Source organism: Neofelis nebulosa, chromosome 13, assembly GCF_028018385.1.
Source record: "Neofelis nebulosa isolate mNeoNeb1 chromosome 13, mNeoNeb1.pri, whole genome shotgun sequence".
Lineage (NCBI taxonomy): Eukaryota > Metazoa > Chordata > Mammalia > Carnivora > Felidae > Neofelis > Neofelis nebulosa.
The window spans coordinates 32,213,336-32,230,042 of NC_080794.1; the positions used below are offsets into that span (position 1 = coordinate 32,213,336).

Here is a 16,707-nt window from a genome sequence, read left to right on the forward strand (position 1 = left end):
TTATAAATCATAGAGGTATTGACAAACTTGTAATTAAAGGCATAAATAACTTTGCTTTATTTTTATTTTCTTATTTCAGATTATAAGAATTGATTGTGAACAGGGTTCTTACAATACACTTCACATCCTGGACAGTTTAGAATTTCATTTCTATTTCTTTGCTTACAGCTCATATAAACTCTATCCTATGGAAAATGAAACTGTAAGCTTGGTACCTCATACAGACATTCTGACCATAACAGTGGGTCCAAAGGACATTACTAATATGAATAGAAAATTGAGACAGAGGCAAGATATATGTAAGATCCTGGTAGACCTGACCTATTCAACTCCCTGAAGGAAATTTTCATTTGGCTAAAAAGAGAACCCCTAGTGCATTCTTCTTTTACTTATAATTCTATTCTCAGAAAGTAGAAAAAAAATATCAGGTATCTCTGTACTTGATTTTGACCAACAAGAAGACCAGTCATATTTAGTTCATGGAAAAGATGCAGAACTACCATTAACACAATTAATCAATATATTTATTTCCTTAACTAAATATATCGCCATACATCATTATGTGGTGTGTGGTACATGCCATATGACAACCACCAGGGCCGTATCTGGAACACCGGTGGCTTTTGAGTTGTTACAGAAATATAATATTAACAGTTATAGGTATAATATAGAAATATACTATCAACAGTTATAGGTATAATATAGAAATATAATATCAACAGGTACCAATGGACCCTCTCCATCTTTCCTTAGCCTATCTTCAATGTTCCACTATTTTAGAAATGTTTTTAAAGAGATTATGAGAAAACCTTGTGCCAAGATTCACCAGTGATTTTCTAGATCAAGCTGTTAGGAAAACAGTGACATTAATCATCAATTCTGTACCAACTGTGTGGTATGCCTCTTCAGAACTACTCCTCACTGAAGGTTGATTCCACCATTGGTGGGTTTCCCTTAGTCATTTAAATTTAAGAAGCAGCTCCCTCTCCTGTCCCTGAAAAATCACCCATCCTTATTCCTTCTACCACTTTAACAAAACAATGTATGTATCATCCGAATTTGATATGCCCTCTGCATAACATAAAGAACAATTCTCTAGGTAGAATCAATGCCTTAAATATGGAATTTCAAATATTTTAGTAATCATGGGTGCACCATCACCCTAGTGTTGAGTTAATTAGTAAGAAAAATTCAAACTGAGGATTTCACAGAATGCAAAGGGTTTTCACAGGAAAAAGTTCTGCCATGATGATTTATAAAAATAATTGATTGCCCTTATTCAAATTATATCCATTTTCTTCTAAATCTGTATGAAATCAAATGCTTCTGTAAGTTTGTTGGAGAAATGTTAATAGTGTTTAATATAAGAATGCCATTTTACTGAGTGATTCAAAATAAGCATTTACTTCCCTGTTTAAAAATAGGGGCGCCTGGGTGGCTCAGTCGGTTAAGTATCCGATCTTGGCTCAGGTCATGATCTCGCGGTCCGTAAGTTCGAGCCCCGTGTCGGGCTCTTTGCTGACAGCTCAGAGCCTGGAGCCTGTTTCAGATTCTGTGTCTCCTTCTCTCTATGACCCTCTCCTGTTCATGCTCTGTCTCTCTCTGTCTCAAAAATAAATAAAACGTTAAAATTTTTTTTTAATTATTAGGGGCGCCTGGGTGGCTCAGTCAGTGAAGCAACTGACTTCAGGTTATGATCTCACAGTTTGTGAGTTCGAGCCCCGCTTCGGGCTCTGTGCTGACAGCTCAGAGCCTGGTGCCTGTTTCAGATTCTGTGTCTTCTCCTTTCTCTGCCCCTCCCATGCTCATGCTCTCCCTCTCTCTGTCTCTCAATAATAATAAACATTTAAGAAATTAAAAAAAATATTAAACTGGGTGCTTCAACCAAAACACAATCATCATTCCATATTTCTTTTTATTATTTATTTATTTATTTATTTTTATTTAATTTTGAGAGAGAGAGAAAGAAAGAAAGTGCGCTTGCTGGTGGGGAAGAGGCAGAGAGAGAGGGGGACAGAGGATCCAGTGCAGGCCCTGCCCTGACAGTAGAGAGCTGATATGGGCCTCAATCTCTCAAACAGCAAGATTATGACCTGAGCCAAAGTCAGACGCTTAACCAACTGAGCCATCCAGGTGCCCCTCATTCCATATTTGTCAAGTAATCACAGAAGATTCTGAAGATTTTGAAGAACAAAATGTTTGCAAACAGACTGTGAAAGACAGTACAGAGCATTTCTCCGGAACCATAGGACCAGTTTCCTGTTTAAGCAACATAAACAAAACCTGGGGTACCAATGATACAGCTGAAAGAGGATTTGGAAACTATTATGTACTTATAACATCTGGCCCAATTATATATCCTAACAGTTCTGGCATTACTAAACATTCATAAGTGGCTAAGGCCTGTAGCTAATTTATATAACACATATTTATAAAACACTTACCTTTCCCAATAAATATATTTACTGCTAGAAATAAATTTCAAATCATCTAACCACAAGAGGCAAGCACCTATCAGATGGTGGAGCAACCTATTGCTTAACAAACAACACAGGCAGAGATCTTCTTTCCACGTGTATGAATATTTGGTAGCCACAGAGATTCAAATATCAGGAATGGGGACTGAGACTTACCAGTACTTGTAAGGAAGTTAACATTTCTCATCACGCCTTCAGTGTAAGCTCCCGGCTCATAACTGTCCATTTCACCTGTGACAATATGAGCAAGTCTTGCTGCCCGTCCTCTGATGGCACCTGCAGCACGGTCTAAGTTATCAGCATCCTGGTCTCTCAAGGCTATGATACATTTGTTGACATCTTCTAGGATATGGCTCTCTGCAAGTAAACAGATCAAATTAGCGGTGCATATTACAATCCATGTTAACTTCTGACCTCAGAGGTGGTACCCAATGGGAATAAAGGACATTGACAATTTTGAAAGAAAAAAAAGGCATGATTTTGCTTTTATCTCTTTAATGGCAAAATTTGTGAAATATAAAATTTTATATTTTTATCTGTACTTTTAGAAATGACATATTATTTTATTTTTTAAATAAATGTGTATTTTATTTATTTTGAGAGACAGAGACAGAGAGCACACACCAGGGGAGAGGAAAGAGAGAGAGAATCCCAAGCAGGCTCCACATTGTCAGTGCAGAGCTGGTTGCGGGGCTCAATTCCATGAACCACGAGGTCATGACCTAGGCTGAAATCAAGATCAGATGCTTAACCAACTGAGCCACCCAGATGCCCCAGAAATTACATATTATTTTAGATTTCAGTTCCAACTGACTCAATTTTAGATTTGAGTGACTGATCAGTACGAATTAAGGAAAATTTCTAGATTAAAATAGTGGAATGATGGAATGATGGAATGCTTAATTCTGATTAAAAGCAACACTATACAGGTTATAAAACACTTAAAAATATCAGGTATCCCAAATATATAGAAAAAGAAAACCATGGAGTTCCATTCAACTGATGTTCACTTCCCCACACCAACAAGCAATTCTCTGGACACCAAATTAGTGTTCTACGATTCAATTCCAAAACTCACCACCCAGTGATAGCATCACATTCCACAGGTTAAGGGTTCAGTCCTATGAAACTGCCCCCTGCCCGACCTCAGAGTCAGTTGTAGGCCCAGGTTGTTATGTGTACTTCTGACCCCACTGGCTGGCCACAAATCAGGTCCCACGACCTCCTCCTTGGGTTTAAGTTTCTAGAGCATCTCACAGAACTCAGAGAAACATTTTACTTTCTAGATTCAGCTCTTATAACTCAAAACAGCCAGGTGAAAATTCCATAAAGCAAAATATGTGGGAAGGGCAAGGAATTTCCGCTCCTTCTCCAGGTGTGCCATTTTCCACGTATCCCCAAGTATTCCCAACTTGGCCTCTCTCCAAAACCTGTCCTTTTGGGGTTTTATAGAGGCTTCATTACACAGGCGTGATTAATTAAATCACTGAATCACTGGCCTTTGGCACTTGATTCAACCTCCAGTCCCTCTTCCACCCCAGAGGCCACAGGATGGGACTGAAATTCCCTAATTGCAACCTTCTAATCACAAGGTTGATTAATTACCCTGGCAATCACCCCACAGTGGGATGGGGGGTGGGATACAAATGTCACCTCATTAACATAACAAAAACACTTTTATTTCTCTCATCATTTGGGAAATTCCAAAAGTTTTAAGGTTCCATGCCAGAAATGGGACAAAAACTATATATATACATATATGTTTATATGTATGTGTGTATATATACATACATATATATATATATATATATGTATGTATGTATATATATCTGTTTATTTTTGAGAGAGAGAGAGATGGTGTGAGCAGGGGAGGAGCAAAGAGAGAGACAACAGAATCTGAAGCAGGCTCCAACACAGAGCCCAATGTAGGCTGGAAACCAAAAATTGTGAAATCATGACTGAGCCACCCAGATGCCCCACATATATATTTCTTACTATAAATCATAGTATTTCATCTGCCAATCTCCTTTAGTCTGCCTGATCAACTTCTACCATTGTTTCAAAGCATTAGTCAAATGTTCATTCCTTAGGAAATCCATGCTGACTTATAGTAAGACAAATTTGGTTCTATGTTATTTAGGATTCCCATGAAATGGCTTTCATTACAGGTTCTTCCCATGTTTTAATGATGTACTAATCAATCTATCTCTCAATTTTATTGCTTGAGGTATCATATCTAGTCCCTAGTATAATACATGGCACCTGTTAGACCAATAGGAATGTTTGTTGGGTGAATGAATAAAGTCCTCTTATAGCACACCTAGGACCAGTAAATTGTTTTGTCTAAATCCTAAATCATGGTTTAGGAACCTAGGTAGACAAATACCTGTGCACTTAAGTTTAGACAAATTAACTCATATAAAGGACAGTCTGTTCGTTTGCATGAAAAAAAAACTAAACACTGAAAACCTTCATTATAAACTCACTAGAGTTTTCACCTAATTTGTAGCGTTCAGTCATGAATGTGCCATTAAGGCCTATAATAAATCCAAGCATGGTCCTATCTCAATAGAAATTGTATATTTCCCCTGGAACTGAAAGTACAAGTTTCAATGTGGAAGGTATATAATCATCAACTTTTTTTTTTAAGTCCATAGATGTGTACTTTAATGACACATTAAGAAGCTATTATTTTTCAAATATGTTGGTAAGTTGTTTTTAAACTAATACTACTGGGGTGCCTGGGTGGCTCAGTTGGTTAAGCAATTGACTTTTGATTTCAGCTCAGGTCATGATCTCATAGTTTGCGAGGCCCTACATTGGGCTCCCCAACACTTGGTATTCTCTCTCTCTCTCTCTCTCTGCCCCTCCTATGCACTCTCTCTCTCTCTCAAAATAAATAAATCAACTTAAAAATTGTAAATAAATTAATACTACTAGTTTACAAACACACATGTATATATAATGAATGTTTTATCTGTATTCACTAAAGTTGGTTAAGTTTAGATTGTAGAGCTGTTTTTGTTCAGCCCTAAAATAGTGAAAAAATATTTAGGGAAAAACAGTGGTTATTTTTGGAAGATTAATTTCTAATAAACTGTAATTTCTGTTTAATTAAAGGCAAAATCATAGCCGCCACAAATTATTTTTTTCCTAGTAGATTTTGCGCAGGAAAAAAACATACAAAGAATATTCACTAAGAGTGAATCGAATGTTCACCTCTGCTATAGAACAATGATACACAGTCACCAATTTATTTTATTATTCAAAGCAGAGAATAAAAACATAGCAAAGGCTTTTCTGGTTCTTTTTTGCTGACCTTATTAAAATTTGTGTGGTTATTGCTTTGAGCAATACAATCAGAAGCCATAGTACGAATCACATTGAAGAATTAGAGAGGGGAGGTCAGATATGGAAAGAAAAGTCCTACATGAATGTATACAATATGTTGAAAATAAGTGAAATAAGTGACGAGAAACATATAACCAGACTTAACCTGAAGCAGTTATATTGAGAATGTTGGAGATGATGATTAAATGATCTTTTGAATTACTGAGATTAAATATAGCACAAAAGCATTAGGAAAGGTTTGCAACATTTCCATTATTGTGACACTTTCCCATTACCCTGAATGTTTCACAAGATGCTCGAAGTGATTTGCATGAAATTCTAAACATAGAGTGCCAGAAAAAGAAAATAAGAATGCTGGGCACCTCCCACATATGTACAGTAATTAAACATTAAACTAATTTCTTAAAAACAATTATTTCTTTGCTATTCATATTTCAAGTGAATTTAAGTAGCTGGAAAGACCTTCAGGATAGCTGGAGTTTATATGTCTAGCTTTATAACCTTAAAACTCTAGGAAAGAAATTAAACACCAAATACCTTGTATAAAACTTCCTACTGATGCATACTCTGAAGTCTTTGCTAATGAAATAGGTTTACTTGTTAGACATGGCAAAGATCATTAGGAACTCTACCTCCATTTGGTTTTTTCCAACTGTAGAGGCACTTGGACTCAACATTCACATCATTTTTAAAATGAGGTTTAAGAGAAAGAAAATGTGTTATTATAGAACAGCACATTTGGAATATGATATTTTTGTAGAATTGACTGAAGATCTGTCTTCGTTTCAGAGTGCCCATTTAACATTTGATTTGGGGTGAGGAATGGAATGTCCTGGTGTTACTGCAAATCCAGAAGTGCATTATTTGTAGAGCAGAGAATTGCTGAAGTACTAGCAATTCCTATCAATCATTTTATAGCCTTCCAGAGATGCAAAGGGTGATTTCTGTTAGGTTGGAAAACAGTAACAAACAAAGTGGTAAAGGAACGGATTTTAGACAAAAGATAATTCATCTGTTGCAAACTTCTCTGGGTAACTCCATCTTCAGTCACTGCGGCAAGCATCACACTATAAGATTTTCAAAAGCATTTAAACTTTTTCTATGATTTTTTCACAATTCTTCAGTTTTCCAAAATTAAAGCTAGACTTTGCCTTAGAGAAAGTAGAAAACAAACAAACAAACAAACAAACAACCCAGTGAGACCAAAAAGTTAATTTATTGGCTTTTGACTTCCAAAGCAGAAGTTTAAATCCATAGCCCAAAGAAAATACTGGAAGTACAAGCACATTTTATTTGCAAGAACCAGACTGTTTGGGAGGTAAAAGTCTGTTTTCTTTTAATTCCCAAAGCTGGACTTTGAATATATCAATGACAAAGCCGGAAGAAGTAGAGGGTTTATGTTATAATCCATTGAGTGGGGAATAATATACCATCAACTATTTCCTCCCCTGATATCTGCACACCTAAAATGAAATTCTAAGGAGAAGAGGGGAGGAGAGAAAAGGATATTTTTTGTAAAGATTTATTTTTCTAAAGAGACTGAGTTATATATAAGCCAAAAGAGGTTAAGTCTCTTAAACTGGGAAGGGTAAGAATGGCTACCCACTGTATATGAGCTCAGAGTAAAACTAAATTTTATAAGCAAATAAGTCTCCATTTTTGCACACCTGGACCTATAACTGTAAATTTAAAACACATTACATAGGCAACTACACAAATATTCAAATATAAAAACAAATAGCAAAAAAAAAAAAGAAAAGAAAGAAAGAAAAGAAAAAAAACCACGAAACTAAAGGCAAATGGAATGCACCAGAAAGTTATTCTTTGTTTATGTATCTCTATTAAGGTGGTTAAAAGTTCCGTTTGGCAAGAATTTGATCATGAGGCTTGGTCTCTGAATTAAGTGATATCCTGCATAAAGATGTAGGAAGGTACTACTTTGAAAATAAGGGGCATGAATGGAACTAAACATAAAACATTTTAACATTCCTCTTCCCTTTTCTACACCGTTAAAACCTTTCAATTGTCCCCTCTCCCTAATGTAAGTATTATTTCATGTTAGAAAATGAGATGATATAAAGATAAATAAGGTCCAATGTCTGTTCACAAAGGGTTTACAAGTTGGTAATCAGAAATAATTATTTTCATTCATCATCTTTTACTCTTTTCAAATTATAAGGGCCAAAATTATTGTCATTTTATAATTTAAGTGAATTTTGTTAACCTTTTCCACAAAAGTTTCTCCAGTTGGTCCACACTATATAAGCTGTTTATTCTACATTGAGCCTTAACCAGCTCAAACTTTCCTGACCTACTTTGACAATAATCAAAGGAAAAACAAAGTTTAAAATTGTTACTTCCAAAATAGTTCCTTACCAACTGTACCAACTATACTTACAGAAACTCTGTAGTACTTATGAGATTCAATTCTATAGAAATCAAAACCACAAAAGAAAAAAAAAACTCACTGAAGCCTTCATATTTCTTTCACTATGTGTTAAGTAGGCTCCTATAACTAGTTTAAAAGTTTATCAAAAGCTTGGAAATAGGCAAAAGTACTATTGCATACTTTTTCATTCAGTGTTGGGCAGAAATTGTGAGTCAGGCCTAAAATCTAATTCCCCAGGCATGTGTAGCTTTGCTATTTACTATTGGTTAGGATACTTTACAACTCTGTAGGGGTGCTGTTTTTGTTTCTAAAACTGATAGCCATACGAATGATTCTTGTCACATAGAAATACAACTTAATTTTTATCTGGAACAGAGAGAAATAATTTTTGTAGCAAAAATAATCCTAAGGATTACATTCTTATTGCTCTGTAGTGCAATCGCAAGTTTTGTTTCTAAATTAACAATTTCACTTAATCGTTCTTTCTTCATTCAATTCTCCTTAAACGAGACTTATCATCATGATGGCTCTCAATAATTAATTTTTGACACAAGCTCACTTTTTATTTGTAAAAATCTTGCATTCAACTTTGGAAATTATTCTTTGTGTGGTTTGCCTTGGAATGTACTGATTTGTCAAGTATTTTTTTTTTCCTATTCAGGGGAAAAAATATGTAAAGCAAAAGTTACATGCTGAATAATAAATCTGTATTTTAATGCAAAACTATAAAGCTCATAGGAGAAAATCTAGGTAATCTTGGATTTGGCAATGGCTTTTTAAATGCAATGCTGAAAGTATAAATTATGAAAGGAAAACTGATTAAGTTACAATTCATAAAAAATAAAAACTTCAGTCTGCAAGAGACACTGTTAAGAGTATGAAAGACAAGTCACAAATGGGGGGAAATATTTGCAAAACATATATCCTAATAAAGGTCTAGTATCCAAAGTTTATAAAGAATTCTTAAAACTCAACAATAAAAAACCTCAATTAAAATGAGCAAAAAATCTCAGCAAACATCACAAAAAGACGATAAGCATATGAAAAGATACCCAACAATACACATCATTGGGGAACTACAAATTAAAGCCAGTGAGATACCACAATACACCTATTAGTATGGCCAAATTCCAGAACACTGAGAGTACCACATGATGATTGTGGGGCAACAGAAATTCTCATTCATTGCTTCTGGGAATGAAGACTGATATATTAACTTTGGAAGACAGTTTGGTCGCTTCTTACAACACTAAACATACTAGTACCATACTATTTAGCAATTGCCCTCCTTAATATTTATCCCAAAGAGTTAAAACTTATATTCCCACAAAACTTTCTCATGAGTGTTTATAGCAATTTTACTTATCATTACATAAACTTGGAAGCAGCCAAAAAACATTGGAAGCAAACAAAATGTCCTTCAATAGATGAGTGGAAAAACAAACTGATGCAGGCAGACAATGGAATATTATTTAGCAAAAAATGAAATGAGCTATCAAGCTAAAGTAGGAAAGCTTAAGGGACTCCACTGAGAAAGGTTCCATCTCTGCTGTTTTTCTGCTAGGCCCCATTTACTCATGTTCCATAGTTTGTTTCTGAATAAGCCAAAAAAGCTATGTTCCCACTTCAAGGAGGAAGCAAGAAAATTTATTATTCCGAGTTTTGTCCCAGGCCCCGAACACCTGTTAACACCTAATAAGAGCCAGATCCCAAACATGTTCCAGGACATTAGCTTCAAACAAACCTCAGCTGATGCTGGCATCAAAACCCCCACCTTCAGGAATTTATGGAATAATACATATTGTTTACTTGACACTTGCCTTTGACTGGACCCTACCCTGGATTCCTGGAGGAACATGTACTCTAGCCAATATAAACCCCCAGCACCAAGGAACAACAAGAGCGCTTCTCCTTTCCTTTCTGAGTCTTCCTGACACTGCTCGGTCACTTATGCTATCCAGTAAATTCTGTTTCCACTTTCTCTGGCTCGTGTTTGATTTCTATCCTGCCTGAAGCCAAGGACTCTCTTGGCTGGCCTTGTGAGACCTTCCCCTGGGTCCTCAGACCCAGCCTGTCTGCATCAAAGACACACACACACACACACACACACACACACACACGTGCACGCATGGGAAAGGAGGAAATTTAAATGCATATTTCTAATGAAAGAAACAAATGTGAAAAAGCTACACACTATATAATTCCAACTATATGACTACCGGAAAAGGGAAAACTTTGGACACTATAAAAATAAAAAGCTCATGGTTTGCAGAGACTCTGGGCTAAGGAGGGAGGAATAGATGGAGCAAAGGAGATTTTCAGTGTAGTAAAACTATTCTGTATGACACTTTCATGGTGCATAAATGTCATTATACATTTGCCAAAATCCAGAGAATTTACAACAAATAATGAACCCTAATGTAAACTATAGAACGTAGTTAATGAATCAATATTGGTTCATCAACTGTACCAAAAAAGGAAATTCTTCAAATATTTGGTATTTATTGTGAAACCCCACTTTAGACCTTTAATAAGCACTGTTTAGCTTCTAAATTGTGACAGCTAATAATGTTTAATCCCACATATTCGACAACATAATATACAGATGTCTACAATTAATGAGGTAATGATTTTGAACATGCTTCAATTTTTCCCAGAATATAACTAAGAAAGGGTTTGGTTCTTTCTTTAATTCTCCTAGCTTTCACAGAGTAATAACTCTATTAATTTGTTTGAGTTTAAAAAGAAAAATAATTTGAGAATGTCTGTTGATCTGCAAGCATTGTGCTAAATATACGTGTATTATTTCATTAAATTCTTATAATAATCCTAAAAGACATGTATGTTACATTTCAGCATTAAAGATGAAGAAATAGAGACTTTGAACAGATAAGTATCTTTCCAAAATTCATAGTTACAGTAATTGAGCCATAACTCAGAATCAAATTTGTCCCACCTGCTAAGGTCCTATAAATGCTAAAGTCTCATCTGGCTTTAAGATATAGTGATTCTATAATTATATTATTCAGCTATCTTAAATGTACAATGTGAAGGGGATATTATAGGTTTAAAATATTTTCTAAATTTTACAGAAATAATGCAAAGGTTGTTTATAATATTATATAGTTGAATGTATTATAAGTTTTCACATTAACTTAATTGAGCATGGGATACCATCTATGTATATTTAGATAGATAGTTTTAATTCTGCAAATCTCACTTGGGCAGCACTCTAGTCATGTTAATATTCTGGATCTGTATAGAGCCATCATAGCTAGAAGAAACCTAAAATATTCTAGAGACATCACCAGAAAAGATATCCATAGGAGAATCAATTAACAAATGAAGTGCAATTCCACAGCTATTTAGCTATCCTGATGTAGGGGCAAAAGTTTAGGTTATTGCATTTTATGCTACCCTATTTGACAAAAAACAAATGGAAAAAATAAGCCAAACCTTAGACATTCTTATTCAATGCAGACTTTCTTGCATGACTCCTCTCAGACTGAGTTTTTTCATGTTAATTGTCCCCTTCTTCCTCTCCCATAGACCAAGAACTATTAACATCTAATATCAAAGCAGTGGGCTTAAAAAAAAAAAAAAGGCAAAATAGCTTTGAGAATATTACCAGATTGAACATCAGGATTGTCAGCAGGAGCAGACAGTAGTGAGCAATTCTCCCATATTATGCAATAAAACCATTCAATTCCTGCACACTGGATGCCTCTTGCTGAACACTCTTGTAAAAAACAGTCAGTATTCATTTGGGTGCTATTCCTTTATAGTTCAAAATACAGAACAACTTGGTGTCCAATTATGAAATTTATACTTTTTGACACAGAGATAGGAAAATCCTGGCACTATTTTAAATTACTTCCTTGAGTGTTTAATGCATGTAGTAGAACATACGCTCCAAAGAATGAAGGACATAATGTAAATAACAAATATAAAGATAAAATTAGGAACAAATGAATTGTTTATAAGCTGGCAAATTTCCTTCCTTCCTTCCTTCTTTTCCCTCCCTTCCTCCCTACCTCCCTCCTTTGTCCCTTTCTCCCTTTCTCTCTCTCTCCCACCCTTCCTTCCTTCCTGTCTTTCTTTCTTTCTTTCTTTCTTTCTTTCTACATTAAGTATACATTAAGTATAAAGTTCAATTGTTTCAATTACCTTCTAAATTACAATATTTCTCCACATTAAGAAAGGCTAACGATTAAAAAGTACAAGATTATTATTGCATATATGCCATAGCGAAGTTTACTTCCATAGTCAACGAATTTATTGAAACATAATCACAATGTCCTTTTGTTGAAATTTATATTTCTCGTATATGTTGCTCTCAAATGCACAAAAATTTACAGAGTACACCCTTCTCTGTGAGATAAATTCTTTCTCAGTCTCATTTGTAATTGTTTCAAGGAACCTATTACAATGTGGAATTTGCGATGCATATGACAAAGAAGCCCATGGGTTAGAAGTAAATTCAGGATATAGTTTCTGATCCACAAATCAGTGTTTTCACAAAATGATCTGAATCACCATGATTGTTTTTTAGAAATACATAGAATCCTACAAAACTACATGTAATTGGATAGCAAATTATAAGAACTAATAAAAGGTGAAGTGTCAAAGATGCTGTTTAAAATATATAGGTACCATCCTACCAGGAAACTCAGGATACTTCCTTCATCTTAACTCAGATTTCTAGAGTCTGTGTTAATATTATGTATTTACCTTTCCATGAGGTTTCTCCATGAAGTTCCTACAAAGCTCTCTAGGAGATTCTCAAATGTATCCTACTCATAGCCATCTTATAACCTTTGAACTATATCCCAATTTCACCAGCATCAGTAATTTTTCTCTTTAAGTGCTCTCTCTTTTTAATGTTCTGTGTATTTATATATTGTTATTTGATTTTCTAATTTAACTCTGAAAATATACACTGGATCCAAAATCTTAATGAATAAACATGGATTTATTCAGATATTAAAAGAAGGACATTAAAAATATCTTGTTATATCTAAATGTTTTTTCTCCTAATTAGGATGAAATTAGGCAGAGATAATAATGCAGTTTACTAAGCACTATTTAAAAGGTATTGAAATTGCTAAGTAAAATAGTCATGAACTACACATTTCAAGAGAATGATTATAAAGGCTTTCACCATGGTTATAAGTTGGGTATTCACATGAAAGTGAAATCTAAAGTTGATGACATGTATTAATACCTTGTAAATAAACCTAGTTTATGGGAAGGCTGTCATAGAGGTACCTAATTAAAGGTAAAACAACCTTCTCCTTTTTTTTTCCTATGACAGGTATAGAAATGTTTATAAGTGATTCAGTAATGCCAAGCAACAAATCACTAAAACAGTTACTAAGCATTTTAGAGAAATGAATTCACTCTTCAATCTATGCAGTGGATTGGTAGAGTTCTATCAAGAAATGAGAGTCACGAAATTATCACTTTCAAATTGTTTTTCTAGTAAACCAACATGCCCTTCTACACATATGTAGGCTTATGGATTTATGTCATAATAAAATTTAAATTTCAGCTACTGATTAAAATAGTAACCACCAATAAGTCTATTATATAATGCGAACTAACCATTGGTGAGCATAAATAATAACTTTATTTAATGGAATGTTATAAAATAATTTAAAAGCTTATAAAATATTTAAATTGCATAAAAGGATGCTTGTGAGATGATTTTAAGGGAAAACATCAGGATATATATCTATTAAAAAAGAATCTTTGTTTAAAAATCATCTCTATGTATTCGTATGTTTACATTTCTTTGTATGTACTATATAGTTCTATTGCTTTCTAGAAAGTCTGGGAAAACATTTTCAAACTTCTAACGGTATGTGTTTATAGATTGTGGAATTATGGATAAGTTTAATTTTTTCCCAAAGCATTTATTTCAAATTATATTCTACTCTTAATTAACAATGTTATTAAAGAATAAAACTTAATACGTAAAACTTGGAAAACTAAGCACATCATTTGTTAGCAACTATATGTTGCTGAAGTAAATATAAATCTGATACCCCCAGATAAATATTAACGTTCTTAATTATTCCGGGATTATTTTTCTTCTTTCTCTTTCTTTTTTAAAAAAATTCTAATGTTTATTTATTTATCTAGAAAGAAGGGGAGAGATAATGGAGAGGGGCAGAGAGAGAGTAAGAGAGAGAATTTCAAGTAGGCTCCATGCTGCAGAGTCTGACGTGGGGCTCCATCTCAGGAACCATGAGATCATGACCTTAGCCGAAAACAAGAGCTGGACACTTAACCAACAGACGACCCAGGTGTCCCTCTTCTTTCTCTTTCTGTTTGCAAACTGGTAGTAACTGTAAACTGATATTTAAAAAATATATATTTAGGATCTTGGGAAGATGGCGGCATAGGAGGACGCTGGGCTCACCGCGCGTCCTGCTGATCACTTAGATTCCACCTACACCTGCCTAAATAACCCAGAAAACCACCAGAGGATTAGCAGAACGGAGTCTCCGGAGCCAAGCGCAGACGAGAGGCCCACGGAAGAGGGTAGGAAGGGCAGCGAGGCGGTGCGCGCTCCACAGACTGGCGGGAGGGAGCCGGGGCGGAGGGGCGGCTCGCCGGCCAAGCAGAGCCCCCGAATCTGGCTGGCAAAAGCAGAGGGGCCTGACGGACTGTGTTCTGACAGCAAGCGTGACTTAGCGTCTGGGAGGTCATGAGTTAACAGCTCTGCTAAGAAAGCGGGAAGGCTGGAGGACAAAGGGAGGGAGAGCTGAAGAGCCCCCGGAAGACAGAGCTCAGTTTGGTGGGGAACAAAGGTGCTTGCCAGTGCCATCTCCCTCGCCCATCCCCCAGCCAAAATCCCAAAGGGAACCAGTTCCTGCCAGGGAACTTGCTCGCTCCACCGCAAACACCCAACTCTGTGCTTCTGCGGAGCCAAACCTCCAGCAGTGGATCTGACTCCCTCCCGCTGCCACAGGGCCCCTCCTGAAGTGGATCACCTAAGGAGAAGCGAGCTAAGCCTGCCCCTCCTGCCCCCGTGCACCTTGCCTACCCACCCCAGCTATTACACCAGATCCCCAGCACCACAAGCCTGGCGGTGTGCAAGTAGCCCAGACGGGCCAGGCTGCCCCACAGTGAATCCCGCCCCTAGGAGAGGGGAAGAGAAGGCACACACCGGTCTGACTGTGGCCCCAGCGGTGGGCTGGGGGCAGACATCAGGTCGGACTGCAGCCCCGCCCACCAACTCCAGTTATACACCACAGCACAGGGGAAGTGCCCTGCAGGTCTGCACCACTACAGGGACTATCCAAAATGACCAAACGGAAGAATTCCCCTCAGAAGAATCTTCAGGAAATAACAACAACCAATGAACTGATCAAAAAGGATTTAAATAATATAACAGAAAGTGAATTTAGAATAATAGTCATAAAATTAATCGCTGGGCTTGAAAACAGTATAGAGGACAGCAGAGGATCTCTTGCTACAGAGATCAAGGGACTAAGGAACAGTCAGGAGGAGCTGAAAAACGCTTTAAACGAAATGCAAAACAAAATGGAAACCACGACGGCTCGGACTGAAGAGGCAGAGGAGAGAATAGGTGAACTAGAAGATAGAGTTATGGAAAAAGAGGAAGCTGAGAGAAAGAGAGATAAAAAAATCCAGGAGTATGAGGGGAAAATTAGAGAACTAAGTGATACACTAAAAAGAAATAATATACGCATAATTGGTATCCCAGAGGAGGAAGAGAGAGGGAAAGGTGCTGAAGGGGTACTTGAAGAAATTATAGCTGAGAACTTCCCTGAACTGGGGAAGGAAAAAGGCATTGAAATCCAAGAGGCACAGAGAACTCCCTTCAGACGTAACTTGAATCGATCTTCTGCACGACATATCATAGTGAAACTGGCAAAATAAAAGGATAAAGAGAAAATTCTGAAAGCACAAGGGATAAACGTGCCCTCACATATAAAGGGAGACCTATAAGACTCGTGACTGATCTCTCTTTTGAAACTTGGCAGGCCAGAAAGGCTTGGCACGAGATCTACAATGTGCTAAACAGAAAAAATATGCAGCCGAGAATCTTTTATCCAGCAAGTCTGTCATTTAGATTAGAAGGAGAGATAAAGGTCTTCCCAAACAAACAAAAAATGAAGGAATTTGTCACCACTAAACCAGCCCTACAAGAGATCCTAAGGGGGATCCTGTGAGACAAAGTACCAGAGACATCACAACAAGCATAAAACATACAGACATCACAATGACTCTAAACCCGTATCTTTCTATAATAACACTGAATGTAAATGGATTAAATGCGCCAACCAAAAGACATAGGGTATCAGAATGGATAAAAAAACAAGACCCATCTATTTGCTGTCTACAAGAGACTCATTTTAGATCTGAGGACACCTTTAGATTGAGAGTGAGGGGATGGAGAACTATTTATCATGCTACTGGAAGCCAAAAGAAAGCTGGAGTAGCCATACATATATCAGA

General features: G+C 36.3%; 1 protein-coding gene across 3 annotated transcripts in view; it reads right to left on the minus strand.

Annotated features, from left to right (window-relative positions):
* The window catches only part of CTNNA3 (catenin alpha 3), a 1,807,132-nt gene that overhangs the window by 461,716 nt on the left and 1,328,709 nt on the right, over positions 1-16,707 (minus strand). For all 3 annotated transcript variants that reach the window (XM_058696469.1, XM_058696467.1, XM_058696468.1), the window contains one exon: positions 2,634-2,834. In XM_058696469.1, coding sequence (XP_058552452.1) covers positions 2,634-2,834 — 201 coding nt within the window. The remainder of the gene's footprint in view (positions 1-2,633; positions 2,835-16,707) is intronic.